Genomic DNA, 17,524 nt, shown 5'->3' with positions numbered 1-17,524 from the left:
CTTCTCCTAACTGTTCAATTTTCCCTGGTCTTTTAAACCTCCCCCCTTCCCCCCCCCCCCCCCCCCCCCCCAAAAAAAAAGCATTGGATTGTGTCATTGGCTTTTAAGATTGTCAATATACTCAATTCAAACTTGATTGGAGTTTGGAATTTTTTGGGGTTATAATTTAAACTGAATGGCCAAATTCGAATTTTTTTTTATTTCGTAGCAACTCAGCCAGTGCTATCTGTTCTGAACCAAATGTTACATTGTAAATTCCCCAACACTCTGTGTGCTTGCCAAGTCCTTCACTCTCTTAAAGGTACAGTGCACTTCTACACCTTCATAACAGTGCTTCCTTCGTCTTTTTAACTAAACTTACAACATCCCTCATCATCTTTAGTTCCTGGATCTTGCAATCATTATTTTTCATCCTCACAGGAACATGCTGGTCCTGAACTCTCATCAAATGGCTTTCAAAAAGACTCTCGTATGTCTCATTGGATTTACCTTGAAAACAGCTACCCCCGAGCCTGTTATACTTAGCATTTTCACCTGAATGACAGTCTTATCTTTTTCTACAACTATCTTAAAACTTGCAGAATTATAATCACTGATTCCAAAATGCTCCCACGTTGACACTTTGATCACCTGGTAAAGCTTATTCCCCAGTACAAGTCCAATATGGCCCCTTCCCTCGTTGCACTATCTACGTAGAATCTACATGGGTTTCCTTCAGGTGCTCCAGTTTCATCTCTCAGTCCAAAGATGTGTAAGTTAGGTGGATTGGCCATGTTAAATTTCTTATAGTGTCCAGAGAGTTCAGGCTAGCTGGATTAGCTATGGGAAAGGTAGGGTTACAATAATAGGACAAGGGGATGTTATTAGATTCCCTACAATGTGGAAACAGGCCCTTCAGCCCAACAAGTCCACACCGACTCTCTGAAGAGTAACCCACCCAGACCCATTCCCCTCTGACTAATGTACCTGACATACTATGGACAATTTAGCATGGCCAATTCACCTGCCCTGCACATCTTTGGACTGTGGGAGGAAACCGGAGCACCCGGAGGAAACTCACGCTGACACGGGGAGACTGGGTGGATGCTGTTCAGAGGGCCAGTGTGAACTCAGTGGGCCAAATGGTCTGCTTTCATTCTGAAGGGATTCTGTGAATCCCTCCTGTATGCACCAAACAAATTCTGCTGCATCTAAGTCGCTGGTACTAAGGATGTCCCAGTGAATATTGGGGAAATTAAATAGAACTGGCCCCACCTGTTCTTCCGACTAGACTTATTTGATTTAGTCTCTCTCTTCTCTGCAAACACACCTCATGCGGACCTACCACCCTAGTTCCTACCAACCCCTTCCCCAGCCACACTAGTTGAAACTCTCCCAAGTGGCAAAACTCGCTGCAAGTATAATCGCATCCCTCCAGTTAACATAGAACATAGAACATAGAAGAATACAGCGCAGTACAGGCCCTTTGGCCCTCGATGTTGCGCCGATCCAAGCCCACCTAACCTATACTAACCCACTATCCTCCATATACCTATCCAATGCCCGCTTAAATGCCCATAAAGAGGGAGAGTCCACCACTGCTGCTGGCAGGGCATTCCATGAACTTACGACTCGCTGAGTGAAGAACCTACCCCTAACTTCAGTCCTATATCTACCCCCCCCTTAATTTAAAGCTATGCCCCCTTGTAATACCCGACTCCATACGCGGGTAAAGGTTCACACTGTCAACCCTATCTAACCCCCTAATCATCTTGTACACCTCAATCAAGTCACCCCTAAACCTTCTTTTCTCTAATGAAAACAGCCCCAAGTGTCTCAGTCTTTCCTCATACGATCTTCCTTCCATACCAGGCAACATCCTGGTAAACCTCCTCTGCACCCGTTCCAGTGCCTCCACATCCTTCCTATAGTATGGCGACCAAAACTGCACACAATATTCCAGATGCGGCCGCACCAGAGTCTTATACAACTGCATCATGACCTCAGGACTCCGGAACTCAATTCCTCTACCAATAAAAGCCAGTACGCCATATGCCTTCCTCACCGCACTATTTACCTGGGTGGCAACTTTCAGAGATCTGTGTACATGGACACCAAGATCCCTCTGCTCATCCACACTACCAAGTATCCGACCATTAGCCCAGTACCCCATCTTTTTGTTATTCTTCCCAAAGTGAATCACCTCACATTTAGCTACATTGAATTCCATTTGCCACCTTTCTGCCCAGCTCTGCAGCTTCTCTATATCCTGCTGTAACCTGCCACATCCTTCCTCGCTGTCAACAACTCCTCCGACTTTCGTATCATCCGCAAACTTGCTCACCCAACCTTCTAACCCCTCTTCCAGGTCATTTATAAAAATGACAAACAGCAATGGTCCCAAAACAGATCCTTGCGGAACACCGCTAGTGACGGCACTCCATGAAGAAACTTTGCCATCAACTACTACCCTCTGTCTTCTTCCATCCAGCCAATTCCTAATCCAAACCTCCAACTCACCCTCAATGCCATATCTCCGTATTTTCTGCAGTAGCCTACCATGGGGAACCTTATCAAACGCCTTACTAAAATCCATATATACCACATCTACCGCTTTTCCCTCATCAACCTCCTTCGTCACCTTTTCAAAGAATTCAATAAGGTTTGTGAGGCACGACCTGCCCTTCACAAAACCATGCTGACTATCCTTGATCACATTATTCCTATCCAGATGTGCATAAATCCTATCCCTTACAATTCTCTCTAAGACTTTGCCCACAACAGAAGTGAGACTCACCGGCCTATAGTTACTAGGGTTATCCCTACTCCCCTTTTTGAACAAGGGAACCACATTTGCTATCCTCCAGTCTTCTGGCACTACTCCTGTAGACAAAGAGGACATAAAAATCAAGGCCAATGGCTCTGCAATCTCCTCCCTTGCTTCCCAGAGAATCCTAGGATAAATGCCATCAGGCTCAGGGGACTTATCTATTTTCACCTTTTCCAGGATTTCCAACACCTCTTCTCTACATACCTCAAAGCCATCCATTCTACTTAAGTGCAAGGTGTCCTTTTTGCACCTGCCCTGAAAGAGATCTCAATGATCCAGGTATCTGAATTCCTCCCTACCGCACTGCTGTTTAGCCATGCATTCAACTGTATATTTTTTCTATTTCTCACCTTACTAGCATGTGGCACCTGGAGTACTCTTGAGACTACAACCCCAGAGGTCCAGCTTTTTAACTGCCTACTTAACTGCCTTTGCAGGACCCCATCTCCTTCCAGCCTGTGTTGTTAATACCACTGTGGACCAGAAGCTCTGGCTGCTCACCCTCCAAAATATCATGTGCATGCTTAGAGACATGCCTGATCCTGGCACTAGGGAGGCAAGACAACATCCTGGAATCTTGCTCGAGGCCACAGAAATGCTATCTGTGTTCCTGACTATAGAGTCCCCTATCACTACTGCTCACTCTTTGGATTATGGGAGTAAACCTTCACAGACACAGGGAGAATGTGTAAACTCCACACAGTAACCCAAGGCTGGAATCGAACTTGGGTCCCTGGCGCTGTGAGGCAGCAGTGCTAACCACTGAGCCACCATGCTGACCCAATTTAATCCATAATTGTGTCTTTTTGCCTGTCTGTTTTTTGTGAAAGTTTGGTACTAGAATCAAAAAAGATTTGGTTTAATCATAGACATTAGTTTATGTTGTGGTTCAACTTTACTCTGCTAAAGCTACAGTATTATAAATAAATTGTTAAATTATCTTGTTTATGCTATAAACCTGATGTATGGTATTAGTTATTCATAGACTCTGGTACTGATTTATCAACAAGTCTAGATATGAACCATTGGGGTCAATTTTGAGGAGTTATTGAACATTTTAATTTTACTGTATTATAAAGAGAGGGATAAGGAGACTGATTTAATTTGCTGTATGCCTCCGTTGTCATAACACTACTCATGCATTCAATCTGGTATCAGATTGAACAAACACCTAGATCATTGGGATTTGATATCTATCCTTCAAGGGTATGAGGGTACTGGTCTGTTACCATTGCTATATCCTTCAAACAGTCCTCGAAACTGTTCTTAAATGTGATTTCTGCTTCACTCACGAACAGCATTAGTGTGTTCTCCACAGCCTCAACATTGCTTTAAAATAAGTTGTTTGTGCTATTCTCTATCTTAACTCTATCATATTTGATCCTGTAGGTGCCTTGTTTTAAGCTATTCTCAACTTCACCTACTTAACAGCTAATAATTTTAACAGTTCTAACGAATGATCCATGTAATCTCAACTGACCTGGAGAAGATGGTGCTACTCTTGTGTTGCTGAGAAATAATACACTTCTGGGGATGCTTTTCATCTTGTATGCATCAGGATAATTTGCAACAAGCACCAACGCAAAGAGAAAATGCTGTATGAGAAGAGTGCTGATTGGTTAGAACATGAACTGTGATTGCTAGAAGCATGATCAGGGTAATTTGTCAGTTAGGTGATGACTGGCAGTTAACTACCAGCTTTGTTTAAATTTAAAGCAGGTAGATTGACTCTGATTAGTTGAAGCATTTGCCTTAGAAATGAACCAGAGAAGGGCTGTAGTTGAAACAAGCATAATGTGTGTTTGTGTTCTTTCCTTCTGCAAAGAACAGGACACTATATATTAATATGTGCAGTTTCCAGTGTGTAAAAGTGTGCCAAACAGTGAGCTGTCAAAAATCTTTGGTAAATGTGCCTTTTTTTCAACAACTCCTGTTCTGTACTACCAAATGGCTATTTGGTCCTAACTATGAAACATTTCTTCATATATCTCTCTTCTCATTCCAGACATAACCTTTGTACTATCTCATTTGCCTCTCTTTTGCCTCACTTTTACTATGGTATGAAATCCTGAACTGTACAGAGTGCCAACTCTGATCTTATTAAGTTTTCATACTAATATACCATTACATTTTGGCTTACATATTGTCTGTTACTTCCTTTAACATTGAATATTCTATTAGCTTTGTTTAATGGCCTCTTAAGATCCTGCTTTAAAATTCATATGAACTTGAGTTCCCAAATCCCAACACTATTCTGCATCATCCAAAATATGATGATTACTTATTTTCTTAACCAGATAGGCCATGCCATGCTTCCTGAAGTTGGCATCCTTCTGCCACTTTTTAAATTTTTATTAATAACATCCTGCTTACAACTAGTTGGGTTGAGTTTCCTACTGAACATGTATTCCTCCTGTGACCTTTTATGTTTTACATGTTCTCTTTGTTCATTATCAATCTTGATCAATCTTCTTTCTCATAGCTTTTGTTCTCCCCCTTCTCTCAATCTTTAACTTAGCATCTATTACTAATGCATGCCTAACTGAATGGCTCATCTCATTTTTCCCATCAACTTTCATCCCCACCCAACTCACCTCCATGAGCTGAGTTTTTTTTAATGCAACTGCACTTACTATTGGAAAAATGTTGTGAAACTTGAAAGGCTTCAGGAAAGACTCACAAGGATGTTGCCAGGGTTGAAGGGTTTGAGCTTAATGGAGAGGCTGAATAGGTTGGCGCTATTTTCCCTGGTGTCAGAGGCTGCAGAGTGACCTTATAAACGTTAATAAAATCATAAAGGGCATGGAAGGGTGAATAGTCAAAGTCTTTTTCCCAGGTTAGGGGAGTCCAAAACTAGAAGGCATATGTTTACAGTGAGAGGGAAAGATTTAAAACGGACCTAAGGGGTAACCTTTTCACCCAGAGTATGGTGTGTGTATGGAATGACCTACCAGAGGTAATGGTGGAAGTGGGCTCAATTGCACCATTTAAAAGGCATCTGGATGGGTACATGAATAGGAAGGGTTTAGATGGACATGGGCCAAATGTTGGCAAATGGGACTAGATTAATTTAGGATATCTGGTCAGTGTGGTTAAGTTGGACTGAAGGGTCTGTTTCTGTGCTGTGCCATATGCCAGTTCACATTTGTTGGTAACAATTTACTCTGGGTATTACTGCTCAGGTCTGTTATCCTAAGTTCCTCCGATCTACACATGGTCATCATTCCCTCTTTTATGACAGCCAGCTCCTGACCACTCAGTGTGTAAACACCCACTGAAGCCTGGATTTTCTTCCTTGAAGCAGATAATGGGAATGGGAAAATTCCCAGTTTTGCCAGCTTGCCTCAGGCGAAAGTGTCTGCAAAGACAGAATCTTCATTGGGTGGTCAAATCTAGTTGATGGCATGTTGAGGCTTGATTTGGAGATGCCGGTGTTGGACTGGGTGTACAAAGTTAAAAATCACACAACACCAAGTTATAGTCCAACAGGTTTAATTGGAAGCACACTAGCTTTTGAAGCACTGCTCCTTCATCAGGTGATTGTGTGATGAAGGAGCAGTGCTCCGAAAGCTAGTGGGCTTCCAACTAAACTTGTTGGACTATAACCTGGTGTTGTGTGATTTTTAACTATGTTGAGGCTTGTTGTTTAAAAGACACGCTTCAGTTCTCTGAGTCGTCTTCTCGGATATAATGAATTAAGTAAATGCAAAAGTAAGGGGCTCTAGCCCTCACCCCTTAAACCTCTTTGCCCCCCTACTCTTTGCTTCCTAACCCCATCCATCAAAACAAACTTGCTCATTGAAGAAAATATTCCACAATTAATGTTTGGTGTTGTGGCTGCTTTAGTCACTAACTTACAAAGTTCCAGATTTAGGGCCCACTCTAAGGCTTGTGCATTAAAAAGAAGACTGTTTTTATAACATAGTGGAAAGTTATGAATGAATGTCTGCTTTGTTTTTACATCAGTTTTTCTTTACATATCTTATTCAACTCAGTGAAAATCTAGGCTGCAAAGCTTTCTCCTGAAATGCCTGTGCCCCTCTGATACATACATTTGTCTCCAATCTTGCCTTGTGTCATGGGATCTTGAGTTCAGGTAATTTCAGTGAAAGCATTTCATAGAACATAGAACATAGAAGAATACAGCGCAGTACAGGCCCTTCGGCCCTTGATGTTGCGCCGATCCAAGCCCACCTAACCTACACTAGCCCACTGTCCTCCATATGCCTATCCAATGCCCGCTTAAATGCCCATAATGAGGGAGAGTCCACCACTGCTACTGGCAGGGCATTCCATGAACTCACAACTCGCTGAGTAAAGAACCTACCCCTAACATCTGTCCTATACCTACCCCCCCTTAATTTAAAGCTATGCCCCCTTGTAATAGCTGACTCCATACGTGGAAAAAGATTCTCACTGTCGACCCTATCTAAACCCCTAATCATCTTGTACACCTCTATCAAGTCACCCTTAAGATTGGTTCATTAGTGTGTATGTCTAGACCCAGAAACCATCACAGATTTTAAAAAAATGTTTCACTCTTATTAAAGTATTAGTTAAAAGCAGGAATAACTGAAATTGGCAAAATAAGCTTCCAGACGCTGGAAAAGTACGAATCATCCGAAAATTTGATTTTTGGGGGTTAGTAAATGTCCAATCATTGATCAGTTATTGTTGTGCCCCACCAATGTTATTTTTTTGGTTCATTAGTTTATTCCGACTTGTTTGATGATTTTGTAAGGCTTTATAAAGGAAAACTATATTGTGTCTAAAAGATGCTTTCTGTCGTTATGCTTTAATAATAAAGATTTTTTTTGTACAGAATGACTAGCTGTGTGTTTAAAATGAGGGTTTTTTTTCCACTGGACAGATGAACACTGCAACAATAGGCAGCATGCTTTCGTGTTTTGCCTATTACGAAGTTCAAAGAAGAACCCTGCTATGCAATATTTTATGCTTTTTTGCTTTCATAAAAAAAGAGGATGGTGGGAGGTTGCAAGAGGCTTTGAAAATGTTTGTAGCATATGCCACCAAACTGGTGGACATGCAGCTTTCCAGAGACATCTTGAATGCTCTGTACACTGTTTATTAATAGGACAAATTATAGCAGGTCAGTCTTGACTGACTCTTCCAACTGAACACATGAAACCTGATCCTTGGATTTATGATGTCAGCTTTCTTAATTCTTATCCTCTATTTAATTTTTGAAATAGTTTGAGCATGCTAAAACATAAACAATATGCATATAATCCAAAATGAAGCCACTTCAGAAATACAAAGTGCGATCATCAAGACAATTGGTTCCTAAACGTTTTAGCACCATGTTGTTTAAGTTAAAAATGTATACAGCCAATATAATTGAGTCATCAGAAATTACTTTGAATATGGTGAGCATTCTTTGCTCCGCGATTACATTTCAACATTTTCTCATTTATTGTTTTAATTAAATAGAATGGGGGAATGAATTGGGTCATTTCAAACTTTCCAAAGCAAGTACCTTTAAAGCAGTCTGCATAATCATTATCAGAACATAATTCCTGTTTGCTTTTTATCTGACCATAAAAATGATTGAAAATGTTATCAAGAATTAATTCAGATCCTTGGACTTTTGTGATACCTTTTTAAAGAAATTTGGAAGAAAAACTGAAATGGTCAAGTATGATCAGTGATGGCTACTTTAGATGACTTTCTGCTTGGAGTTTGCACATTTTCTCCATCTCTGTATGGGTTTTGTCTGGGTGCTCTAGTTTCCTGTCGCAGTCCAAAGATGTGCAGATTAACTGGATTGCCCATGGCAAATGCAGGATTACAGGATAGGTTTGGGGGGTGAGGTGGTGGAGGTGGGATGCTCTTCCGAGGGTTAGTATTAACTCAATGGGCCGAATGGCCTGCTTCTACACTGTAGGGATTCTATAATTACATGCAAAGTAGAATTTCACAGATTGTAATTTGTTAATCATATTATTTTAAATTTATTTTTAGAAATGCCAACTGAGCGATATTGTGCCAGCAAGTTATTTAGAAAAATATATACTTATAGTACTTTTATATTGCTTTGATACAGCTAGTTATACTTTTAGAGCCATTGTATATATCCTGATGAGACTAATAGAACAGAACTGCTTTGCATTTTTAAGTTGTTTGAGTCAAAAGGTGTGGCACTGGAAAAGCACAGCAGGTCAGGCAGCATCCAAGGAGCAGGAGAGTTTACGTTTCAGTCATTCGCCTTTCATCAGGAATGCAGAGGGAAAGAGGGAAGTTAGGTGGGATGGCGATAGGTGGGAGGTAATTGTGGAAAACACAGCAGGTCATTTCCCTTGTGTGGTGCCACCATTAAATATTCTGTACATGTAGATTCTATTCTGCAATTTCATTCAAGATAATGCTTTAAGTAGAACTGAATAGGTCATTATCTCTTCATATGGGGCAATCTAGAAAGAAAGGTGATAGTTTTAGGATAAGCAGTAGCAGATTTAAAACAGAGATGACAAAGAATTATTTCTTTCAAAGTGTCATGAATCTATGGAAGTCATTGTCCCAGAGTATGATGGTTACTGAGCAGAGGTATTAAGTAAATTTAAGGAGGAGGTGGATAGCTGTTTAATCAGTAATAGGTTGAAGGGTTATGGAAAGCAGGTAGGAAAGTGGAATTGAAACCAAGATGAGATCAGCCATGTTCGTATTGAATGGCAGCGCAAGCCAAAAGTGTTGAATTGTCTACTCCTGCTCCTACGTGTTAGGTCATAGAGATGTACAGAACAGAAATAGACACTTGGGTCCAACTCATCCATGCTGACCAGATATCCCAACCTAATCTAGTCCCATTTGCCAGCACTTGGCCCATACCCCTCTAATTCCTTCCTATTCATATACACATCCAGATGCCTTTTAAATGTTGCAATTGTACCAACCTCCACCACTTCCTCTGGCAGCTCATTTCATTCATTCACCACCTTTTGCGTGAAAAAGTTGCCCTTAGATCCCTTTTATATCTTTCCCCTCTCACCCTAAAACAATGCCCTCTAGTTCTGGACTCCCCCGCCCCAGCGAAAAGACTGTCTATTTACCTTATCCAGATTTTGTAAACCTCTATAAGGTCACCCCTCAGCCTCTGACACTCCAGGAAAAATAGCCTCAGCCCATTCAGCCTCTCTGTATACCTCAAATCCGCCAAACCAGGCAACATCCTTGTAAATCTTTTCTGAACTCTTTCAAGTTACACAGCATCCTTCCGATAGTCCTTATAAAAGAGTTTTAATTGCAATCTGCCTTTGAATTATTGTTGGCTTGAATATCTCTTTAAAGTCTAAATTATGCTACTGTGCTAAAAATTTGCATATTCACCTCTAACCTTCAATTAAAATCTCAGTCAGTTTTTACAACTTATGACCAATTCTTTAATGTATTCCTATAATATTTTCAGTCCAAACTAAAATAAAAGAAATTGTGAATTTGAAATAGCAGAAAATACTGATCATAAATAGCAGGTTTAAGATCTTTAATATTTTTAGGTGCTAGCTTTAAGATAGAGTCATATAGTCTTGCGGCACTGAAGCAAATCCTTTGGTCCAACAAGTCTGCACCAACCATACATCCCAATCTGGCCTCGTCCCATTTACCAGCATTTGGCCCATATCCCTCTAAACCTTCCTATTCCTATTCATCGATCCAGATGCCTTTTAAATGTTGTAATTGTACCAGTCTCCATCACCTCCTCTGGCAGCTCATTCGAGATATGCACCATCATCTGCAAGAAGAGGTTATCCCTCGGTTCCTTTTTAAGTCTTTCCTAAGGTATTAGAACATTGTGATTTTTTAATCTATCTGATACACATGAGAATAATTCTGCTAGTTAAGCAAGAGTTGCAACTTCTGTTAACCTTGGTATTTAATGTTCAATTTTTGAAGGATTTATTGTTCAAAATACATCACATAGCTATTAGATATGAATTGATATGACCAGAGAAAATACTTTTGAAGAATATTATTCCTAAATAGTTAATAAAGTGTTGTAAACAAAATAGTGTTTTAATATTCTGGTTGTCAGAGATGAACATGATATTTTCAATCAAACGCTTTAATTTGTTAATATGCCCCTTTCGGGTGTTAAGCAGATGAGCTGTATTTTGATATGCGTAATTACTGGACGTGTAGGTGATGTCGAGTCCCTCAAAATTCTCATCACACTGCCTTGTAGCAGTCCATTATTTTCAAACTGTTTAACTGATTTAGTTGACCATGAAATGGCATTATAAACTGACAATCTTTTCACCCTTAGTTTCTCAATGTGTTTTCTTTCTCCCTCTCTCCCTCCCCTTTGATCCTGTTTAGCATAACAATGGGACTGCCGCTCAGCCCAGCAGCTGACTCTGCCCGCTCAGCACGTCATGCTCTTTCACTTATTGCTACAGCCAGACCACCAGCTTTCATAACTACTATTGCACGTGAGGTGAGTCATTGTGCTGTGTCCCGCAAACTACAGCTATTAATCAGTAATTTCATACCCCATTTTTCATTGGCAATCCTGTGAGCCCACTTGGAAAACGTGTTGTTCTAACTGAGATTTTTCTTTAAATCTTGCATTGTTTTCTGCAAAAGCAGTTTGATAACATACTTAGTTTATGATTTGGAGATGCCGGTGTTGGACTGGGGTGTACAAAGTTAAAAATCACACAACACCAGGTTACAGTCCAACAGGTTTAATTGGAAGCACACTAGCTCCGAAAGCTAGTATGCTTCCAATTAAACCTGTTGGACTATAACCTGGTGTTGTGTGATTTTTATACTTAGCTTAGAATCATATGTTAGTTTTTAGGCCCTTTTATTATTTTAGCTTCCGAAATAGAATTAGAAAATAGTCTTTTTGATACAAATATTATTGGGTTATCTTTGCATCAGTAGTTATGCATTGAAATAAGGGAAACACAGTGGAAACATTTGAATAGTTCCTGGTTATTACTTGCACAAATTTTGAATGCAGTAAAGATGACAAAACAAAACTGGAAATATAACATAATTAAATAAACAATTAAATAAACACTGAACGTTGCCTTTGAATTAAAAGTCATTCCCACATTTTGAAAATATAACTTTAAGCTTGTTTCAGTATTGCAGCATTAGCTAATCATTTATCAGTTCAAGTTCCATGTATAATCAGTGTATTTTGCTTGATAATCTACTTTTGCTAGGAGGTGAATTTAACAAACTGTGATATAATCCAAGATGTACAACAGATTGCACTGTGAGAAGGTTTCCATCATCTACCCATATATCTGTCTCTACACATTTCTGCAATAATGATTTTGGGTTGAAATAAAATCTTATTTTCTGAGTTTACCAGATATTAATCAATTATTTTTAATTGAAAGTTCAATTTCATCTCAAATATACCATTTCCTGGCAATTCATCTAAATGTTATCTTAAATCACTGACATGAACTTGATTGCTTAAAAATTCATCCTTGTAAAATCCACTAATGTGATTATGATGCATTTTCATTCCTCCTCAATATCTCTACAGCCTTTGAGGCAGTGAATGTTCACGCCCATCCTCTTCTCAAGGCTTTCCTTCATAGTTCATCTCCGTGGGAATGCCCTTCCTTGATTCATTCCTCCCTAAATCCATCCATTTCCTTGTCTTTCTTTAAACCCGTTCAACTATGACCAATATTAGGAGAGTGATCAAATCTTCACCAAAATTATGAACACAGAGTCAAGGATGGGTTCAACCTGTACGTTGTGAGAATAATGCTTAAAATGTATATGTTACTGTTATTTTTTGTTCAAAGTGCAATTCCTGTTTAGTAATCATGGAAATTTGATGTGATAATCAGCTTTATTCTATCACACAATTCCAGGTTATAGTCCAACAGGTTTATTTGGAAGCACTAGCTTTCGGAGCACTGCTCCTTAATCAAGTGGTTATGGAGTATAAGATCCGGACACAGAATTTATAGCAAAAGTTTATAGTGAGATGTAACTGAAATTATATATTGAAAAAGACTTTGATTGTTTGCTACGTCTCTCATCTTTTAGAATGGGCATGTTAGTTTCAATTCTTTTGTATGTAAATCCCAGAACTTTTTAAAAGTTATATTCTCAAGTGAACTTTAACAATAGGTGTCATGTTGGCCCAGATGATGCATTGAAGGTGTGAGGTGCCCTGTGTGAGGCTGTCTCTGCTTCAATGTTCAGACTGATTCTGATCTAAAAAAGGGACTTACAGAATCTTACATGGATTCATGCAGTTTTTGAGCAAAATAAAATGTAATTCTGCAAGTACAAATTCACCCCACAAACTTGTGTGTGTGTGGGTGTTTGTGTGCAGGGGGTATGAATGTCTGTGAGAAGAGTGTGATGTGTATGCGTGTGAGTGTAAAGGGCTATAAGTCTGTGCCAGTGTGTGTGTGTGATGCAGTGGGGTCACCTGTAGTGTGACATGAACCTAAAGTTCCACTTGAGGCCATCCCCATGGCTACCGAACTTGGCTATCAGCCTCTGCTTGGCTGCTTTGTGTTGTTATCTGTCCTGAAGTCCGCCTTCGGAGGACGGTCACCTCAAGGTCCGAGGTCGAATGTCCCAGACCACTGAAATGTTCTCCGACTGGGAGGGAACACTCCAGCCTGTTGGTTGTTGTGCAGTGTCCATTCATCCATTGCCATAGCCTCTGCTCAGTCTCACCAATGTACCATGCTCAAGTTTGTGGGGTGAATTTGTACTTGCAGAATTATATTTTGTTTTGCTCAAAAGCTGCATGAATTCATGTAAGCTTCTGTAAATCCCTTTTTTAGAATCAGTCTGAACATTGGGGCACAGACAGCCTCACACAGGGCACCTCACATCCTCAATGTATTATCTGGGCCAACATGGCACCTATTGTTAAAGTTCACTTGAGAATGTAACTTTAAGAAAGTTCTGGTATTTACATACAAAAGAACTGGAACCAACATGCCCTTTCTAAAAATGAAAGACTTAACAAACAATCCAGGTCTTTTTCAGTATATAATTTCAGTTACATCACACTGCAAACTTTTGCTATAAACTCTGTGTCCTACGATCTTATACTCCACAACCACCTGATGAAGGAGCAGTGCTCCAAAAGCCAGTGCTTCCAAATAAACCTGTTGAACTATAAATTGGTATTGTGTGATTTTTAACTTTGTACATCCCAGTCCAATACCGGCACTTCCAAATCACAGCTTTATTCTAGATTTCCCATTTACAATATGCATCACTCATTAATTATCAGGTAACAATCTGTCCTTCCCTTTGAATTCAAGACATTGTTCTGAATCGTCAGGGAAAACCCAAGGAGTTGTACTCAATACTGTTAATGCAAAACCAGAAGGTGATAATCCTGTTATGTCCTGAAAGATGAGTCTCAGCAAAAATCATTAATATGAGACATCATAAAATGCTTATAACACAGAATTAAAAATCACACAACACCAGGTCATAATCCAGCAGGTTTATTTAGAAGTGCTAGCTTTCGGAGCGCTGCTCCTTCAACAGGTAGCTGTGGAGCAGGATCATAAGACACAGCAAAAGATAACAGTGTCATCTTTGATATAAATTCTGTACTTTATGATCATGCTCTACAGCGACCTGATGAAGGAGCTACGCTCCGAAACCTAGAACTTCCAAATAAACCTGTTGGACTGTGATTTATCAACCCCTTCCTTCTGCCAATAGAGAATATGTTTGTTCCTAATATCTTTCCAAAGATGGGCAACAGAAAACACCCAGTCCTGTCATGGCAACTCTGTTGTTCCTTAGCTCCAAACAAATTAATTCTGTCCTTGTTTCCAGTAGGAAATCATTCTTTATTCTATACAGTAATATTATCCTTAGTCAATACTTCACCCCTCTTTCATTCTTTCCTTTGTCTCATTCCTAATATTTTCTAGCCAGGATTATTTACTACACTATCCTTCTCTTTCTTTGAGCCAGATCTTTGGTATTGTCAAAGCATCATATTCCCACATGCCTACAGTGCACCAGCCTTATTCACCATATCCTATGCATGCACACAAATGCACAAGAAATCAATTTAGGCCTTATTGGCCAATTTAGGCATTTCCTCTTAATCATCCCATTCCTCATATTTCATACTGTAATGCTCCCTCTCTCGTGTTTTTTCTCTTTAATGTTAGCTCCTGGTTTCCATGTCTCTTCCATGTTAGTTTAAATCTTCCCCTGTACCCCTAGCAAATCATCGTACAATGATATTTGTTCCAGCTCTGCCTAGGTGTGACCTGTCTGGCCTGTTATCTCCCTCAGAACCAGTCTCAGTATCCAGGAAGGAGTTATTTCCAATGAGCACAGTTGATGATCAATGAATAACTCAATAGTGGTGATTTGCCATTCAGAGTAAACCTGAAATGGTTAATAATTTAATTTTAGCATTCACAGAATATGGGCTGAGGAGTGTATTGTGGTTTTTACATAGCATACTGATGGAGTGTCTGAATTGCACTTTCGCACTGCAGCTATTCAACAGGATAGCTTACTACAATTTTAATCAGCTGAGCAGTCCTGCTTAGGGTACCTAATTTGGGGTGAAAACTGTCTTCTGGGATATTTTGGAATGACCACCTTTTGATTTAGTGAACATTTGATTATCGTGATCACTTTAGTACCTGTTCAAATCAATCACAGTAACTAGATTCCACTATATCTCAACATTCTATTAGCTCTTCTAATTGATTCACCATTTTCCCAAGGCATTGGAAGTGATGAGTCTATTGCTATTCCCAGGTCCCTTTCAAAATCTCTTTCTGCTAATTCACATATATTTTTCCAGCAATCTATTACTTCAGACTTTGATACTGTAATATCATTGTTACATTCGTGGATATAATTCATTGACTAATAATCCAGAAGGGTTAAAATCCCACCATGGCAGCTAAGGAATTAAAGTTCTGTTGATTAAATAAATAAAATAGAATTAAAGTTCAGTATCAGTAATGGTGAGCATAAATTTATTGGATTACTGTAAATGTCCATTTGGTACATTCATGTCCGTTAGGGGAGGAAATTTGCTTTCCCTATCCATTTTAGGCTTGTATATTACTGCAAGTCTGCTGCAGCATTGTTGATTCTGAATTCTTCCTTGATGTGGCCTAACAAGCTGCTCAGAATCAAACTACCCATCAGCAGTTCGAGAAGATTGCTCACCACCACCTTTTTCGAGGGCACTTCATGGTGAGTAATAAAAGTTTAGCCTCAGAAGCGATGTTCAGTTCTCATGACACAACTTTCAAAAAGTTAAACTTTATTTACTATTTGTCAGCCTCATTGCAAAACCATTTAAACACTTCACTCTCCATTTTAAAAGAGTCAACATGCTAACATGTTTGATATCAGATCATTAATTTGGATCGCACATCTGATTTCCAAATGCTGACTGCCAGCTGCAGTGCCACTAACTGTACCACCATGCTGGCATGACTTTATATGTTCTTAATGATGTTCTCTCATATTTTAAAATCTATTTTTTGAACCAACACCACCTTATCTGAACTGGTGTTATACCCTGTTTTATTGCATTGTCATTCTTGTTACCTTGTAATCCACAAGGTCCTCCAAGTAACAGTGAAATAACTGACCAATTAAATAATTTCAGTGTTATTGACTGAAGGACAAATATTAATAAAGACAATGAGCAAATTCTCCTGCTCTCTTTGTATAATGTTGTGGGTTATTTGAAAGACAATACCTTGAACAGTACAGCATTTCCTCAGAACGACATGGGTAGGTCAGCTGAGATTATATAACCTAAACCCATGGAGAACACTCACTCTCATTCAGACATGCTCGATAAATGTTAGGTTTACTTAATGCCCACTACGTATCCTTCTTGTAGTATATGGTTTCATTTTGGCCAGAGACTCATAACAAGAATTTGTGTTTGAATATTGTCTTTTACACATTGAAACATCCAAAGGCACATTACAGGTGGTTTATCAAACAAAATTTGTCACTGTTGGATTAGGAGTTATTAGGGTAGCTTCTTGAACCTCAAGGTTTTAAGGACTGTGTTAAAAATAGTTGTGACATGGACAAGCAGAGAAGATTTAGGAATGCAGTCCAGAACTAAATGCTAGGCGGCTGAAGGCATTGTTCTTCATGATTATTGATTCTTGTCAGCATCCATTTGTTAACTGAGTCATTTTTTGTGTCTTTAGATTTTGTGATCAAATCAGTTTTCATATTTGAGTCATAAAGTCATAGAGTTATACAGCATGGAAACCGAGCCTTCGGTCCAACTTGTCCATGCCGACCAGATATCCTCAACTGAACAAGTCCCATTTGCCAGCAAATGGCCCATATCCTTCTCAACCCTTCCATTCATGTACCAATGCCGAGGCCTTCTAAATAATGTAATTGATCCCACCTCCACCACATCCTCTGGCAACTCATTCCATACACATACCACCCTCTGAGTGGAAAATGTTGCCCGTCAATTCCTTTTTTTAATTTTTCCCCTCTCACCTTAAACCTGTGCCCTTAGTTTTGGACTCCCCTACCCTGGGAAAAAGATCTTGGCTATTCTCCTTATTTATGCCCCTCACGATTCTATAAACCTTTATAAAGACACCCCTCAGCCTCCAGGGAAAAAAGCCCCAGTTTATTCAGCCCTCCAACTCTGGCAACATTCTTGTAAATCTTCTCTAAACCCTTTCAAGTTTCACAACATCCTTCTTAGAGCAGGGC

The 17,524-nt window shown here is 39.6% G+C and overlaps 1 protein-coding gene across 5 annotated transcripts in view; it reads left to right on the top strand.

Moving 5' to 3' along the window:
- wdr7 (WD repeat domain 7) overlaps positions 1 to 17,524 on the top strand; it is a 686,509-nt gene that overhangs the window by 515,092 nt on the left and 153,893 nt on the right. For all 5 annotated transcript variants that reach the window (XM_043675775.2, XM_043675690.2, XM_043675605.2 and 2 more), the window contains one exon: positions 11,141 to 11,258. In XM_043675775.2, coding sequence (XP_043531710.1) covers positions 11,141 to 11,258 — 118 coding nt within the window. The remainder of the gene's footprint in view (positions 1 to 11,140; positions 11,259 to 17,524) is intronic.

Source organism: Chiloscyllium plagiosum, unplaced genomic scaffold (genome assembly GCF_037043375.1).
Source record: "Chiloscyllium plagiosum isolate Xiang-an unplaced genomic scaffold, Cpla_swu_hap1 HiC_scaffold_1, whole genome shotgun sequence".
NCBI lineage: Eukaryota > Metazoa > Chordata > Chondrichthyes > Orectolobiformes > Hemiscylliidae > Chiloscyllium > Chiloscyllium plagiosum.
The sequence above is the reverse complement of the archived record's forward strand: the minus strand, read 5'-3'. Positions and strand labels throughout refer to the sequence as shown.